General features: G+C 54.5%; 1 protein-coding gene across 3 annotated transcripts in view; it reads right to left on the reverse strand.

The window, feature by feature from the left end:
- Positions 1–2,651: 2,651 nt before the first annotated feature.
- HTR2C (5-hydroxytryptamine receptor 2C) overlaps positions 2,652–13,225 on the reverse strand; it is a 158,156-nt gene continuing 147,582 nt past the window's right edge. For all 3 annotated transcript variants that reach the window (XM_031944350.1, XM_031944349.1, XM_031944351.1), the window contains 4 exons: positions 12,817–12,928; positions 7,363–7,685; positions 5,643–5,843; positions 2,652–4,510 (listed from right to left, as the gene is read on the reverse strand). In XM_031944350.1, coding sequence (XP_031800210.1) covers positions 3,606–4,510; positions 5,643–5,843; positions 7,363–7,685; positions 12,817–12,854 — 1,467 coding nt within the window. In that variant the 5' untranslated portion in view covers positions 12,855–12,928 and the 3' untranslated portion in view covers positions 2,652–3,605. The remainder of the gene's footprint in view (positions 4,511–5,642; positions 5,844–7,362; positions 7,686–12,816; positions 12,929–13,225) is intronic.

Here is a 13,225-nt window from a genome sequence, read left to right on the forward strand (position 1 = left end):
AATGGTAACCGACACGTTGGCTTGGGGTTTGGGGGACTCCGCTACTTTATGCTTGGACGGGACGGCTGACCTGTTTACCCTCTGGTTACTCTGTGTTTTGAGAGAGGGCCCTGAGCCAGAAGGTCGGGATGTGACTTTGCCGTTGCCAGAAGGGCAACCTCCCAAGGTGAGAATCTAGAGCTCTCCAGATTGAGTATATGGGATTAAATAGGAGCAATGAGGGCTCAGTCACCCAAGGAACCAGCCAGGAGCTGCTTTTTTTTGCAAGGTCTTAATATGGGTAAAAGCCTTCGTGTAATTGTAAGCTAGTGAAGACTCCGATTGTGCCGAGACTTTAAAACACCCTATCCAGCTGAGGAATACTTGGGGAACATCCCCCCAGCCACAGTTCCCTATCTGGGAACCCCATTTGGAGATCGGGAAAGGGGGGCCGGCCAAAGACGTGCCTGGGAAGGTTAGGGCCATTGCTCTCAAGGGGATAGCTTGTAACAGACGGTCTGGTTTGTTCAAGGCATCGGTGCTTGCTGGAAGCGTGTGGAAGCTCACCAGCATGCTCACACTGTTAGGGGACTGGAGAGGGGCTATCTGCCGGCCACTATCTGCTGGGAACAGTTGGGGCGGCTGCGGCCGTCGTCTCCGATAGCTCCTTACCCACCCTGGGAACTGTCGCTCCTCGGGTGCCGAGATGGCTTCCCTCCGTGAGGGCCCACCCGGCGGGGTCACCCACTTGTGCTTGGGGCCCCCTAGGTCTGCTCGGGTGAAGATGTGTGTGTTACGGCGTCGAAAGAAAAAACCACAGAAGCAAGAGTAATTGAACACTTACTATTTATTTAATAAATTAAGAGAAATAGCACAAAGTTCTGGTGCGGGGGATATATTTAAGCACCAGGTATCTCGACAGCAAGTTACCTAAGATCATTCACAAGAGATTACCTTCGGACAAGGGGTTGGGGAGAGGGAGCGTACGAGGCAAGCTTTATTCTTATCATTAATATAGAGATTATAATAATACATCCATAAAGAGAATCTGTTGAACATTAAGGTTGCAATTATCTAGCAGGCAAGTTTTTTTGTTGTTGTTGTTGTTTTTTTAAACATCCAGATTAGTTAATAGACATTAAGATAACTTATAACTATAGATAGAAGTTTAATATCGAACACAGAGAATTGGTGATTGGCACAGGAATCTGAGAACCATGACCATGAGGGTTACTTGATGCTACTGTGTGACAATATGGAGACTGTCCACAAATGTGCTCTAAGCTAGTTATCGTTGGAGTTTATTGCTAGTGCAATTAAAAGTCTGTGGGTTTTTCAAAGGATCTCTGTTAACATGTGCTATGAGCTTGCCCTTTATATTTGACAGAAGAAATAAGATGTTTCCCATTTTCTCCGATACTCATTACTTCAGATCTGAACCAGGGGAGGGGGGGGGCGTGGTCTGGAATTGGCTTGAGGGCTGCTAAAAAGTGTTGTGTTTCTGTCCCTTACGGTTTCAGCTACTCTGCCGTCTGGGAACACTCAGAGATGGAATCGTGCGACACACGCGGTTCGCATGCAGGATTTCTTTAGACGGCGTCGTTTTGGGACAGACGAGCCGGATCTCATCCGGTCGTCATTGGAACGCTTAGACGTGCGGTTTGACGGAGCATACGGGCAAGTTGACTTGGACCTTTTCGCTTTGTTTTTTTGGGGGGACGGGGGGCAGAAAGGAGAAATCCATGCTCGAAGAAATGACCGACACCCAGCAGTACTGCAAAGCGGGCCGAGACCCCGCTGGTTTTGCCCAGCGTGGCGGCTCTCCCGCCGCCCCTCGGTTTTCCTCCTCTCACTGTCTAGGTGATCTCACATTGGACTTTTCACGAGCACGGACTGCCGCTTGCGTCAAGGCTGGCCGTGTGAGATTAGGCCCAGGGGTTCTGGATTTTCAGATTCTGCCACCTCCAGTTTCCAAAGTTTGGAACGTACACTCGGAGGTCGTGCAAATAATGTCGGGCATAAGCTAGCATCATGGAATCCTCCGGGAAAGCCACAGATCTGTGTGAAATGGATACACACACGGAAACACAACCACTCAGAACACTTGTCTACTCTGCACACAGCACACACTGGATGACCAGACGTGAGTAACTCTCAGGCCCTGGTGTCGGTGCTCTGAGTGAGGATGGTCATGGAACTGAAATGGAATCCTTAAGAGAGCGGCAGATCCGCAAAGAACACACAGATTAGAACACAACACAGATTGGTCACAAGGCTTAACTTCTTGTACAGGATTGTAATACGATGACGAGCTTGCCACTTGCACAAATGAGCTGCAGCCTTCTCTTGGACTAGCTAACGGGAGGAAGGAGCCAAACAGGAGATAACTAGCTTTGAGAAATCCAATGGAAACTCTGTATTTCTTTTTATTCCCAGAGTCGAATCATCGTTTGGATAGATTGACATTCCAAGGGCCTACTTCCGTAGTACTGAATCAAGTTAAGACTTGGAAAGTCTCCTCCTCTCGCCCTGCCAGGTGTTGCCCTTCGAGCTCCTGCCATAAGCTTGGCTTGAGAAAGGACTACGGAAGTTTGCCCTAAAGAGAGGTACTTGATATTCTTCCTTTTAATTTAGTGTTTTTGTTTTTTCTCCTAAAATCTCTGTCAATATAAGGCTAGAAGGTATCGTTTAAGTCTGCCTTTTGATTTTTTTTTTTTTTTTTTGGCTCGCTCGATTATTCTCTAAAGCGATGGGGAATTGTGGAATCAAGGGGTCGACCTCCCAGGGAATCTCAAATCGCAGAATGGGCAGCTAAGCTCTGGGATGGCGTCACCGAGCTCTATTGTGGGGACTAGGATTTTGGACCGAGGACCACCGAGAGAATGCTGATTTCCAATCGCTTGGTGCCGAAATCCGAATTTGGAAGGTGGTCCCCGGGGGGTGAAAAGCTAGTGGTGTGTGTATCTCTTATTGTCCTTCCGCTCACAAACCCGGCCACCGAGCTGCTGGGGGGGGGCACAGCACTATGTTTAGGGGGATGGACATCGTCATCACGCACCGAATGAGTCGGCTCCGACGTCCGGGCGTCGGCCGACAGGGCCCGGCCCTGGCCCTGGGGGAGACGGCGCCCGCTGGCGTCGGAGGTCACGACCCCATCTTGTCGTGATGATGCACGTGCAGGAAGAGAGCGGCGATCTAAAGAGTATATTTACTGTCAGGCTAGAAGAAAACATGCTTCTGGTGGGATAGATCTGGGGGTGGCCCGGGGCCACGGCTGCATGCACCTTTTTGGGTTTCGAGATGAGCGGCCCCCAAGAGAGATGGGCCCATTCCTCCTCCGCTACTTAAGGAGGAGTTGCCTTTTGGAGCCCACCAACGGGACGGGTTTGGCCAATTGGTCTTTTGGAAATCTCAGGTGCGCAGTAAATATATGACTTTAGACCATGCTCGTGGGCATGAGGCAAAAGTACAAGGTTGCAAAGCCATACTCAGACACCTTTGCTCAGAATGCTCTATTTACATGGGGTCCCAAAGGGGCAGAGGAAACGCTTGCCAGTCAAGCTCCCGTGATAGTTCACGTGACTGGACTTCCTCTGCGGTGAGCCGAAGCTCGGGGCCGGACCTCCTTAAACTGAACTGACCTTCTCATTGACCACGGTACAGGTATCCTCGCCTATTGCTTCCGCCGGCTGGGGAGAGCAAGGCTCCATCTCGATCACTACCTCGACTACCTCGGGAACGGGTCTGTCCTCAATGGGGACAATCTGGGGCACATCATCCTCATGGTGGCTGGGGCTGTATTCCCTGGGGACATAGGCCCGGGGGGTGAAGTCCCTCCCAGTGTATTCCCGCCCAGTGTATTCCCTGGGGTACAGGTTGGCAGCACTGACGGGGAGCTGCCTGGGAGGGCTCTTGGTGGTCCCCAACCACCCAAAGCTAAGGTATTTGAGGAAGGCCCGGCGGTAGGTCTTGTTGAAAAGGGTGTACACCAGGGGGTTGATGCCTGAGCACACGTAGCCGACCCACACAAACACACTCAGGAGCTCATCCATAGTGGACTTGCGACAAGACTGAGTGCACATCACCGCCATGATATTAGTGATAAAGAACGGGCACCACATGAGCAGGAAGAGGAAGAAGACAATACCAAGCACCTTGGAGGCCCTACGCTCATTAGCAATGGCCTGCATGGTTCCCTTACGGTAACCCTCCCGATGGCCGGGGGAGAGAAGGCGAACCGGCCCCCCAGTGTTGGGATTGTGGATCATAGAGATGTTGTGGGCGCTCCTCTCCCGCCGCAGGCAGCCGAACTTGGAACGCTTCCTCCGCCTCTCAGGGGCGAACACGCTGCTCTGGCCCTGCAAGACCTGGATGGTCAGGCAGTAGGTGATGACCATGATGAACAGCGGAATGAAGAACGCCACAAAGGAGCCGATGAGCACGAAGTTGGGTTCGTTCAGGGTGCAGCTTCCGTTCACGAAGACCTTGCTCTCATCCCTCAGGCCAATGATCGGGATGGGCAAGGAGACGGCTAGAATGGAGATGACAAAAGGGTTCTTGTGAATTGAGCCCGGGGCCCTGCAACGTCCCGGCCCCCATGGTCCTGCGGAACTCCGGATGCCCGATTGCGACTCTCGACAGGGTGAGCCTGTGCCCCTATGTCTTACAGAATGCCTCAGGCTAACTTTGGAGGGGCAAGGGTTCGGGCCAAAGCTACCCGAGGCTTTGGGGTTGTTTGACTGATGCAGGGAAAGGGGAGCTGGGGTGTGTGTTTCGTTTGGGAAATGAGGGCTGATTCAAGAGGACAGGCATGAGCTCGATCACCAGCCTGCTGGCTCGCTGTTACGGGAGCTCGCCAAAGCCACAGGAATAAGGCTTGGAGAAAGATGGTCCATCCTCCCTTGGACGCTATGTGGATCCAGAGTGGGGCGTGCCAGCTGTCCCGTAGCTAGGGGGAGGGTATTGGACCCAGCTGGTTCTCTTTTGGAATATTTTAGGACAGGCTTTCTGGGGAAGCTCATTTCTAAAGACCCACAAACCTGGGGGAGCGGTGGTTACTGGGTCTCCTATCTATAGCTGCCTCTCTTTCCCTCTCTGACCTTTCTTAAGAAATCTTGTCTGCCAGCCACTCGAAAGGTCCCAATAGGAAGTTGTTCTACTCAAGGTTCCCTTCTGCCAGCTGGGGAGTGGGATGCCCTTTTCTATCCTCTCCAGCCCTTTTATCAGCCTCCTAACACAGAAGCTCCCATGGCTCCTTTGGCTCTCATTTTGGATAGCGTCTCTTAATGCGTCCTCAATTCCGGCCCTGGCCGCTTCCTCTATGTCATGTGTCCGGGGGGAGAGATGCTATGGCGGAGCCATTAATCGTGGGCCCGTCTACAGGTAGGACGGGGTCGTCACCCAGGGCCATCTTTGAATCTGGTTGTACGTCAGAGGCTGGGCTAAGGCAACCTTTGCCCTCTCCGACACTCTACTGGGCGCATGGGGGACGATTGAGAGCACTAACACAATGGGAAAGAGCTTGGGAGATCTCACCTGTTACTGTTTCTCCCCCACTAGGTTTTTAGAGTCGGCACGCAACCAAATTCTGGCCACTGCTCATGGAGCCCCCGGGACGCTCGGCAAGACGCTGCCACCGAAGGGACGGAGGTGGGCCCACTTACCCATCGAGATGGTCCAGACGATGGCGATCTTCAGAAGGGCCTTGGTGCGAGAATTGAAGCGGCTGTGCTCAATCGGGTTCCGGATAGCGATGTAGCGATCCAGAGAGATGGCACAGAGGTGCATGATGGACGCGGTCGAGAAGAGCACATCAAGGGAGATCCACATCGGGCAGAGCTGCTTTGGAAGAGGCCAGGTGTATTCTGGGAAAGCAAGAAAGATGCACAAAAACAAAGTGAGTCGGAGTTGAGGCGGGTGTCAGAACGCGCAGTTACCTGTGCTGTCCAGAAGCGCAATCCCTGCTAACACTGCCCATTAAGCGTTAGGAAGAAGAGCCTCCTTGTCGGGAGGGGGGTTAGCTTTTGGTGGGAAGTGGTACCCGTTGTCCCCGGGGCCATCGGCTACTGCGAGGCGGTGCTCGCGTTGGTGTCTGGGACTCCCCAGGCGGGACTTCTTCACTTGGAGGCTGAATGTCTTAAGGGCTCCATTCTGGGACTAGGCTTTGTTCTAACGGGTTTCCTTGGTCATCCCGTGATATATTCTGAGTGAGGGTCCACGCCAGCCAGAAGGCAGCAAGCCCCTGTTTGAACCTATCCTGTGCTGTCGGGGGGGGGGCAGGTCTAGTTCCAAAATGATGCAAAGGGGATCTGGAGATCCCCATCATGGGTACGGGACACAAGCCTCAAGCTGTTGTTCTGGGTATCACCCGGGTCAGTAGCATCTCTTCCTGCATATGGATGCTTCCGGTCTTCACTCGGGGATCCTGGAAGGAAGGCTCGTTGGGATCCCACTGGTTACCAATTGGCCCACTTGGGGGGACCGGCCAGTGACTTCCTGTCTGGGGGGCAGGATGCCAGGCACTCTTCTCGGGAGGGCCTTATCGTCTGGCTTGTCCTTCCGTGTCAGAAGCCCCCGGTTCTGGCGGGAATGCCAGCCTTGGTGTTTGTGGGTAGCTTCCAGGGTGGGGTGCTGGGCCAGACTCACGGGCACAGCCGTGGACGCGGTCTCGGGTCCCACAGCTCGAGTCTTCTTCTCGGGACGGCTGGCGGTGACAAGCGCAGCTAGGTGGATCCTTCCCTGGCATCAGACACACGGCCATTGGCATGGCTATGTTTCCAGTGGGCTCGTGGTGTCCAATCCAGGGCCAGATTCTGGGGGGAGGATGTCTCTTTCTGGGGGTGGTCCCGGACCAGCGGATGGCTGGTTGGCTTCTTCATCTCTTGTCATTTTGTGGCTCAGTCAAGTGACAATTCTGCCTCGGAGAGTCTCTGGGTGTGAGGACCCAGACAGCCCCAAAGCGTGATTCTTGGGATGCGAGTCAGCACATTGCCCCAAAGTCCTGGGAGATGGGACCACTCTGAACTCGGGGAGGTCGGGTGAGGAGCTAGAGGGAAACTCCCAGGGTGGGTCCCCCACTTAAGCTCCAATGAACTGAACTCCTGACAATGCGCCCTGGGAGGAAAATGGAGACATATTGACATGGGTGGCTTTCCCATTAAGGGTAGGAGCGCTCAGGGGCGCCCCACACTGCCAGGACATGCTCGCCCTATGACTCTATTGCTCCAAGTGCCTCTGTGTGACCGCCAGCCTTCCTGGGCGGGAGGATACTACAGCTGGCGGCCGCGTCACATGCTAGCAACATTTCGAGGCCGGACATCTCTACCTCCTCCTCCTCTCATGGTACCCTGCCTGGGAGCGTCCGGGGCGGCTACCCAGACTCACCGTAGAGGATGGTGAGAACGGACACGGGCATCACTAATAACCCCACTAACATGTCCGCCACGGCCAGAGACATCAGGAAGAAGTTGGTGGCGGTCTGCAGTTTCTTCTCAAGGGCCACGGCCAGGATCACTAGGATGTTGCCGGCGACGGTGATGATGATGACGATGAGGATCAGGAGAGCGGGCCAGTTCTTACGGATGGGTCCAGGAGCCGAGGTCGGTTCGGGTGTGGTCGCGTTGTCGGTGCCGTTCATGTACTCGTCCAGCCCGGTGTCGGTCAGGTTGCGGCTCAGTTGTAGAGCCATGATGCCGTTTTGTAGGACACTGGAAAAGGAGACAGCACAGTCAGCTTAGTGGGGGCCTCTTACCGTGACTCCACCCACCCGGGGCGGGTTCTTGACATTTTCCCACCTGGATTTCAAGAGCATTGATTTCCTTTGGAATCTTTTGCGTTTGAAAAATGAATCTACCAACCTTCTCCTGAGAAGGGACTTAGAGACTTTCCCAGAATGCCAATGGGGTCCTCCCAACTGCTCCCTGACTGGGTTGGAGAGACTGTGTCTTCTCACCCCTTGTGGCCTTCTTGGCCTTAATCCCTGTGCTTTGGAGCTATCTGGGTCCTTGCACCTGGATCCCCAGTTACAAACTTCCTGCGGGCCACAGCATGGCAGGGATTAAGGGGTCTTCCCAGAGCCGTCAATGTCTGAGGCAGAATCTGGGGCGGCGCTCCACCCTCGGTCCCTCACGACCGTAAGTCTTGGGGAAGGGGAGAGGCCGGTCCTCTGACTCAAGGCTAGGGCTCCTTCTCCTCCCACAGCCCCAGTGGGCATTCAAAGCCCACTTGAGGACCAGACACCAGGACCATTCCTATCCTCACGGCCACATGGGAAGGTTTCGGGAGAAGCCCCTCGCCAGTCCCGCCACGCTCCCCCACAAGCTCACAGACCGCTTGGAGTTACTGTCATCTCTTCCTTAGCGTACATGTACTTGTGTTCTATGAACTGCCCCCACGATCCGGGGGTCTTTTCAGAACATGGGACCTCTCTCAGGATTGGGGCCGGGGTGTTGGATGAGCTTCCTGGTTCTGATTACGGAGGGGATCCTCGGGGATCCCTGGGAAGGAAACGACTTGCCCCCGGTCTCCCAGCTAGGATGAGGCCGGGTCAGGATTCGGGCCCAGAATCCTGATCCCAAGTCTAGTCCTGACACTCTCTCCTACTAATGTTCTTTCCCCATGTGGAGGGTTGGTTATGAGTAGGTCCCACTCTGGCATGACCCCCAGACTACGAAATGCACCCAGATAGGAAGCCCTGAGAGTGATCAGTGGTAGCTTTGGGGCCTGTAAACCGAGGGAACGGAGACCTGGAGCCCCCATGGTTCCCTTGAGCCCCCCGAGTTAGCAGTGGAGCCCTGTGAGGACCTCTCTGGAACTGCCCTAGCACAGCTTGAGGGAGCATCCCAAGTGGGGCTAGCACCCACACTAGCAGAATCGGGGATGCTTCCCAGGTTGCATTACTTGGGTCGTGGGCCCATTTCAGAGTTCTAGAGCTGGTGCTAGCGCGTCAGCGCTCTGTACTCCGGGGAGACACCGCGAGGGGATTCCACCCCACACTTTGATCTCCCATTGAGCCTCTGAGAATTTCCTCTGGGGGAACTGGTTATCTGCCAAATGGCCGTTGCCCCCAGTCCTGTGATCCGGCCCCGCTCTCCCTTTCTGGAATGGGTCCCCAGGCTGAATCATGGATGGGTTTGTAAGGCTGGAGAGTTATTTCAAGGAAAACAGTGGCCACCTGGGTCCGCTCTTGGCTGGTGGAGGGGCGGGAGGGCTGTATTTCGGTGTTAGTCTCCTGGGGCCTGACAACTTTTTGGCCCGTGAAGTCTAAAACTTTGACGGGACCTCAGAGACCGAGCCTGTCACTCGACGGCCAAGGCGGAATGCCAACCTTGGTTTGAGCCTCTGACTCCCAAAGCAAGGAGGGAGGTGGAGAGGGGCAGTTTTTTGGAAATTGCCAATCAGGCTGTCTGTCCCGGAGAATTCCAGGGAGGCCCTGTGCCAGGTCCCCTTCTGGGCTGTTGTTTACTTCTCCTGAAAGCTCCCGAGATAAAGTCTGGCCCTGCACCCGAGCGTGTCTCATCTGTGGTCTGCATTTTTTGGCAGGGTCGCCAGAAAAGCCGGCGCGCTGGCGTTTGTCTCGGGAGTTTTCGGAGCCGTTGCTGATGCCTCCGTGAGCTAGGACGAGGGAGTGGAGAGGCTGTGGCAGCCTAACAGGGAGTCACAGACACGCCGTGAGTACCCCAGGGGCTGTTCTGCCACGCTGGCTGCAGTCTCCACCCCCACGCTGCCTCTGGAGGCTGGCTCACTCACTTTGGGAGAGACTCATCAAAGATGATGGTAAAATAGATATCAAACTTGTTCCCCGAAACCTGTGCTCCCTAGGAGCTTATTCTGCCCTCATGGTCTGCTTGTGAGGGACGCACGGGAGGGCACTGTCTCTTGGCTGTTGGGGGGGGGGTGGTTCAGAGTTGGGAGATAGCGTACTCCCCAGAAAAGTCATCAAACCAGATGGAAGGACCATTGAGTAGGTGAAGGCCAAGGTCATTTGGATGCCCCCCAATTCTGTCTCCAGAGGCCACTTGGTGGAGGAGGCCCACTTTGGAATCCTGATGGCCGCCCCCCTCAGACGCTTGTTGTTTTCCCTGACACATCTGCCTATAAACCCCAAGGTCACAGAGGCAGTAACTCCAGCAAGAGGGAGCTAAGGCAGCAACCTCCTCTTAGGGAAGGGCAATGACCCCTTAGTCATTGAGAGCTGGAGCCACAGTCCTCTGAAGTCCCCGCCCAGCCTACTGCCCAAGGCCAAAGGTGAGGAGGGTGCCCCGGGCCTGAGACATCTGAGAGCAGAATCTGCCTGATGCAGCTCTACGTCATTTCCCCCCAGAAAGCAGAGGGTTCCGGGCCCTTCTGAGATGGGCAGTGGGAGTGGACTAGCAGAGAGGGAAGGCTCCCCCGAGAAGCTCTCTGAGCTCCACATAGGCCTCCCACGACATGACTCCCCTCCGCAGGAACCCCCTTCTTGGCCAGCACAGTCTCGGTCTCCATCTATGCTCCCTTACCTCTGCTCTCGGGGGTCTCAATCACCAGTGTGTCTCGTTCCTTCTCATTATACTAATGGAGATGCCAAGAGAAATGCCCCAGGTGGCCCTGGGGAGAGCGCCCGGCGGGGAGGGATCCTGGTCGTTTGCCGCCCCGGCTCTCCGAGTCTGGGGCTCGGGCCAAAAGCTCAAGTCCTTGCGAGACCGGAGCTTGGACTCTCTTGTCCCGATCCTGGCCTTTCTCTAACCTAGCCTCAGAGTCGCATTAAATAGATGCCCGCATGGCCTTGCCTTTCCCCTTTGGACAAAGGGCCAAGAGTTTCTGCATAACTGCTATACTTTTAATGAAAAGGGGATTAAAGGCTTTCAAAGAGTTACCTGGACCCTAGTTCTCCTTGGGAGGGAGGAACGCACCACCCAGGAGCCTCAGCTCAGGGGGCCAGGCACATGCACCTCTGGATAGGCTGGCTGGCTCGTGTGTCACTGAACAGCACTATCCTTGCCACCCCCCCCCATGCCCAGACATCACATAATCTGCCCAAAGCGGGGGATGGGTCTCAGGATTGGGCTCCCCAGCCTGGATGCTGGGCATCTTCCTGCCCTTTCCTGCTATAGGGCTTTGCTCCTGTTCAGAGCCGTTCTGGGCCTCCTGGCAAAGCCCCAATACCAAATGTAAGACCAGGGAGAGATGCTTCTAACCCACGGGGAGCCCTCCAGGGTTAAAGAGAATGACCACTTTGACCCTCTGAGCTAGTCTTGTCTGTGATACAAGTTAAATTACAGAGGGGGCGGGAAGTACCCAGAGAAGGAAATTTGCCCCTTTGGTATGATGAGCTGGTTGGGGAGACGTTCTGAATGACTGGGGGAGCTTGGCCGGAGTGCCCCCAATCACCTGGGATAGGCCATCTTAGGACCACATTCCCTTTAGACACACTCAGAGCTTCTCTCAGCCGGCGTGCTGAGCATTCACGCCTTGCACAGAGTTGAGCCAGTGGGCTCGGAAGCCAGTTTGGACACGAACACCCCTCCTTTGGATATATCTTAGACGGTAATCTTCGAGTTCTTGCTGTTACTGGGTTTTTTCCCTGTCGCTCCAATCCGGAGCCCCAGATTGTATGGGGGGTGGAATTGGATCAGACCCAAGGCCTCCACATGCTAAGGACTGGGGGCAAGGAGCTCATTCCCCGTGTATGGCCGTGTCCCCAAAAGTGCTGAGGCAGCTCTGTTTTGCGGGCCACGAGGGCCTGTTGGAGATCTGTTCTGACATGTTGGGCTACAAATCATTTGTGAATAAGTCTATTCATGATTATATGAGCTTTGTGCAAAAACTCGTTACTTTCTAATTGCAGGCACAGTGGAACGTCTGGCCAGGATTTGCATGAGACTTTCAGGGCACAATGACATTGTTTTTGCTTGATGGATTAATACCCCCTCCCCCTGTCAGGTATTTTTAGGGGCGACCTCGTTTAATTAATTGTGTGTGTGGCAGTCTCCAAGTCCTTCCTCCAGTCACCCCCTGTGAGATGAGAAGCCCTTTTCATGACCCGTAGTCTAGTTCTAAGTCGGGATTTTCCACAGGGCGGTTCTAGAGTGACAAACGCTGCAGGGACAGATGAGGTTTTAAGCGTACGCTTGTTCTTACACACACAGTCTTTTTGGCTGTTTATCCCTCTTCCCTTCTGGAAAGGGAGAGAGAACCAAGAGGAGGCTCAAGCCCTCAGAGCAAACACCTTTGAAGTGGCCCCACACTACTTTCCCTCCCCCCCGGGGCAGCGATGGGCCACACCAAATGTGTCGGGGTCTCCCACTGGTTTTGTGCAAGGTCCGTGGGAGCCCTGGAGAGGAGCTGAGTGAGGTCTTGGGGAAGGTCATATGTCCTCTGCTTCCCATATTCCAGCAGGGGGGTGGGAAAAAAGTAAGAGTCGGCACCAGTCTTTCTTGGGGGCCATCCTCAACCTCCCGTTGGACGTAAAAAGGAGGGGGAGGGTGTTACACCAAATTTGGCTCCTGTGTCCTGGGCTCTGCTCCCCCACCTTAATTTCCTGAAAGACAGCTAGCTAAATGAGACCAGACTGTCTTATCTTTTCTCTTGCCTCCCCTCCAAATGGCTAGCTAATTTCCACTCCTAGACAAGAGAGAGCACCAGTGGAAGGAAACCTCCAACCTCCACAAAGAGTTGATTTCCCAGGATTTAAAAAATCAGGGTAAAGGTGAAGTGGCTGAGGTTTTTGCAGTGACTACCATCGATCAACTTCTCTCTAGCAGGGTTCATTTTGCTCTGAAGGTGGGGGGGGGGGGATGGTGACCACTGCAGAATCTTTTCCACACTGGGAGCCCCAGACCATCTCTTTTAGGTTCTTACCTGGAGAGTGCCCTGAGTCTGGGTATGAGCAAACTCATGGTTGCGCGGTGCTTCCACTCGGGCGCCTAGGGAACATTATCAGTTGGCCGTTGAGTTGGGAGTCCTGGGCTTCCTTGGGGAGGAATCAGAAACTGCCGTGAGAAATTAGGCACTTCTCCCGTCATCGGAGCCCATCAAATAAAACCCACCCTTTTCTAAGTCTGTCGAGGGGAGCCCAAACGCAGCCGGGGACCTGCTCTTGGCTGATGTCATTAATGGTACCCCTTGAACTCTGCCCTTCTTGGCTGGGGGATCTCTCTGAAAAGGGTACCAATGGCTGAGGCATTCACTCGGGGCTCCTCACAAACATAACATGGGTGTGGGCAGCTCCTGGCTCTCTGACCTTGTGATCTAGGGGCAGAAATACTGA

The sequence above is a fragment of the Sarcophilus harrisii genome, chromosome X (genome assembly GCF_902635505.1).
Source record: "Sarcophilus harrisii chromosome X, mSarHar1.11, whole genome shotgun sequence".
Classification (NCBI taxonomy): domain Eukaryota; kingdom Metazoa; phylum Chordata; class Mammalia; order Dasyuromorphia; family Dasyuridae; genus Sarcophilus; species Sarcophilus harrisii.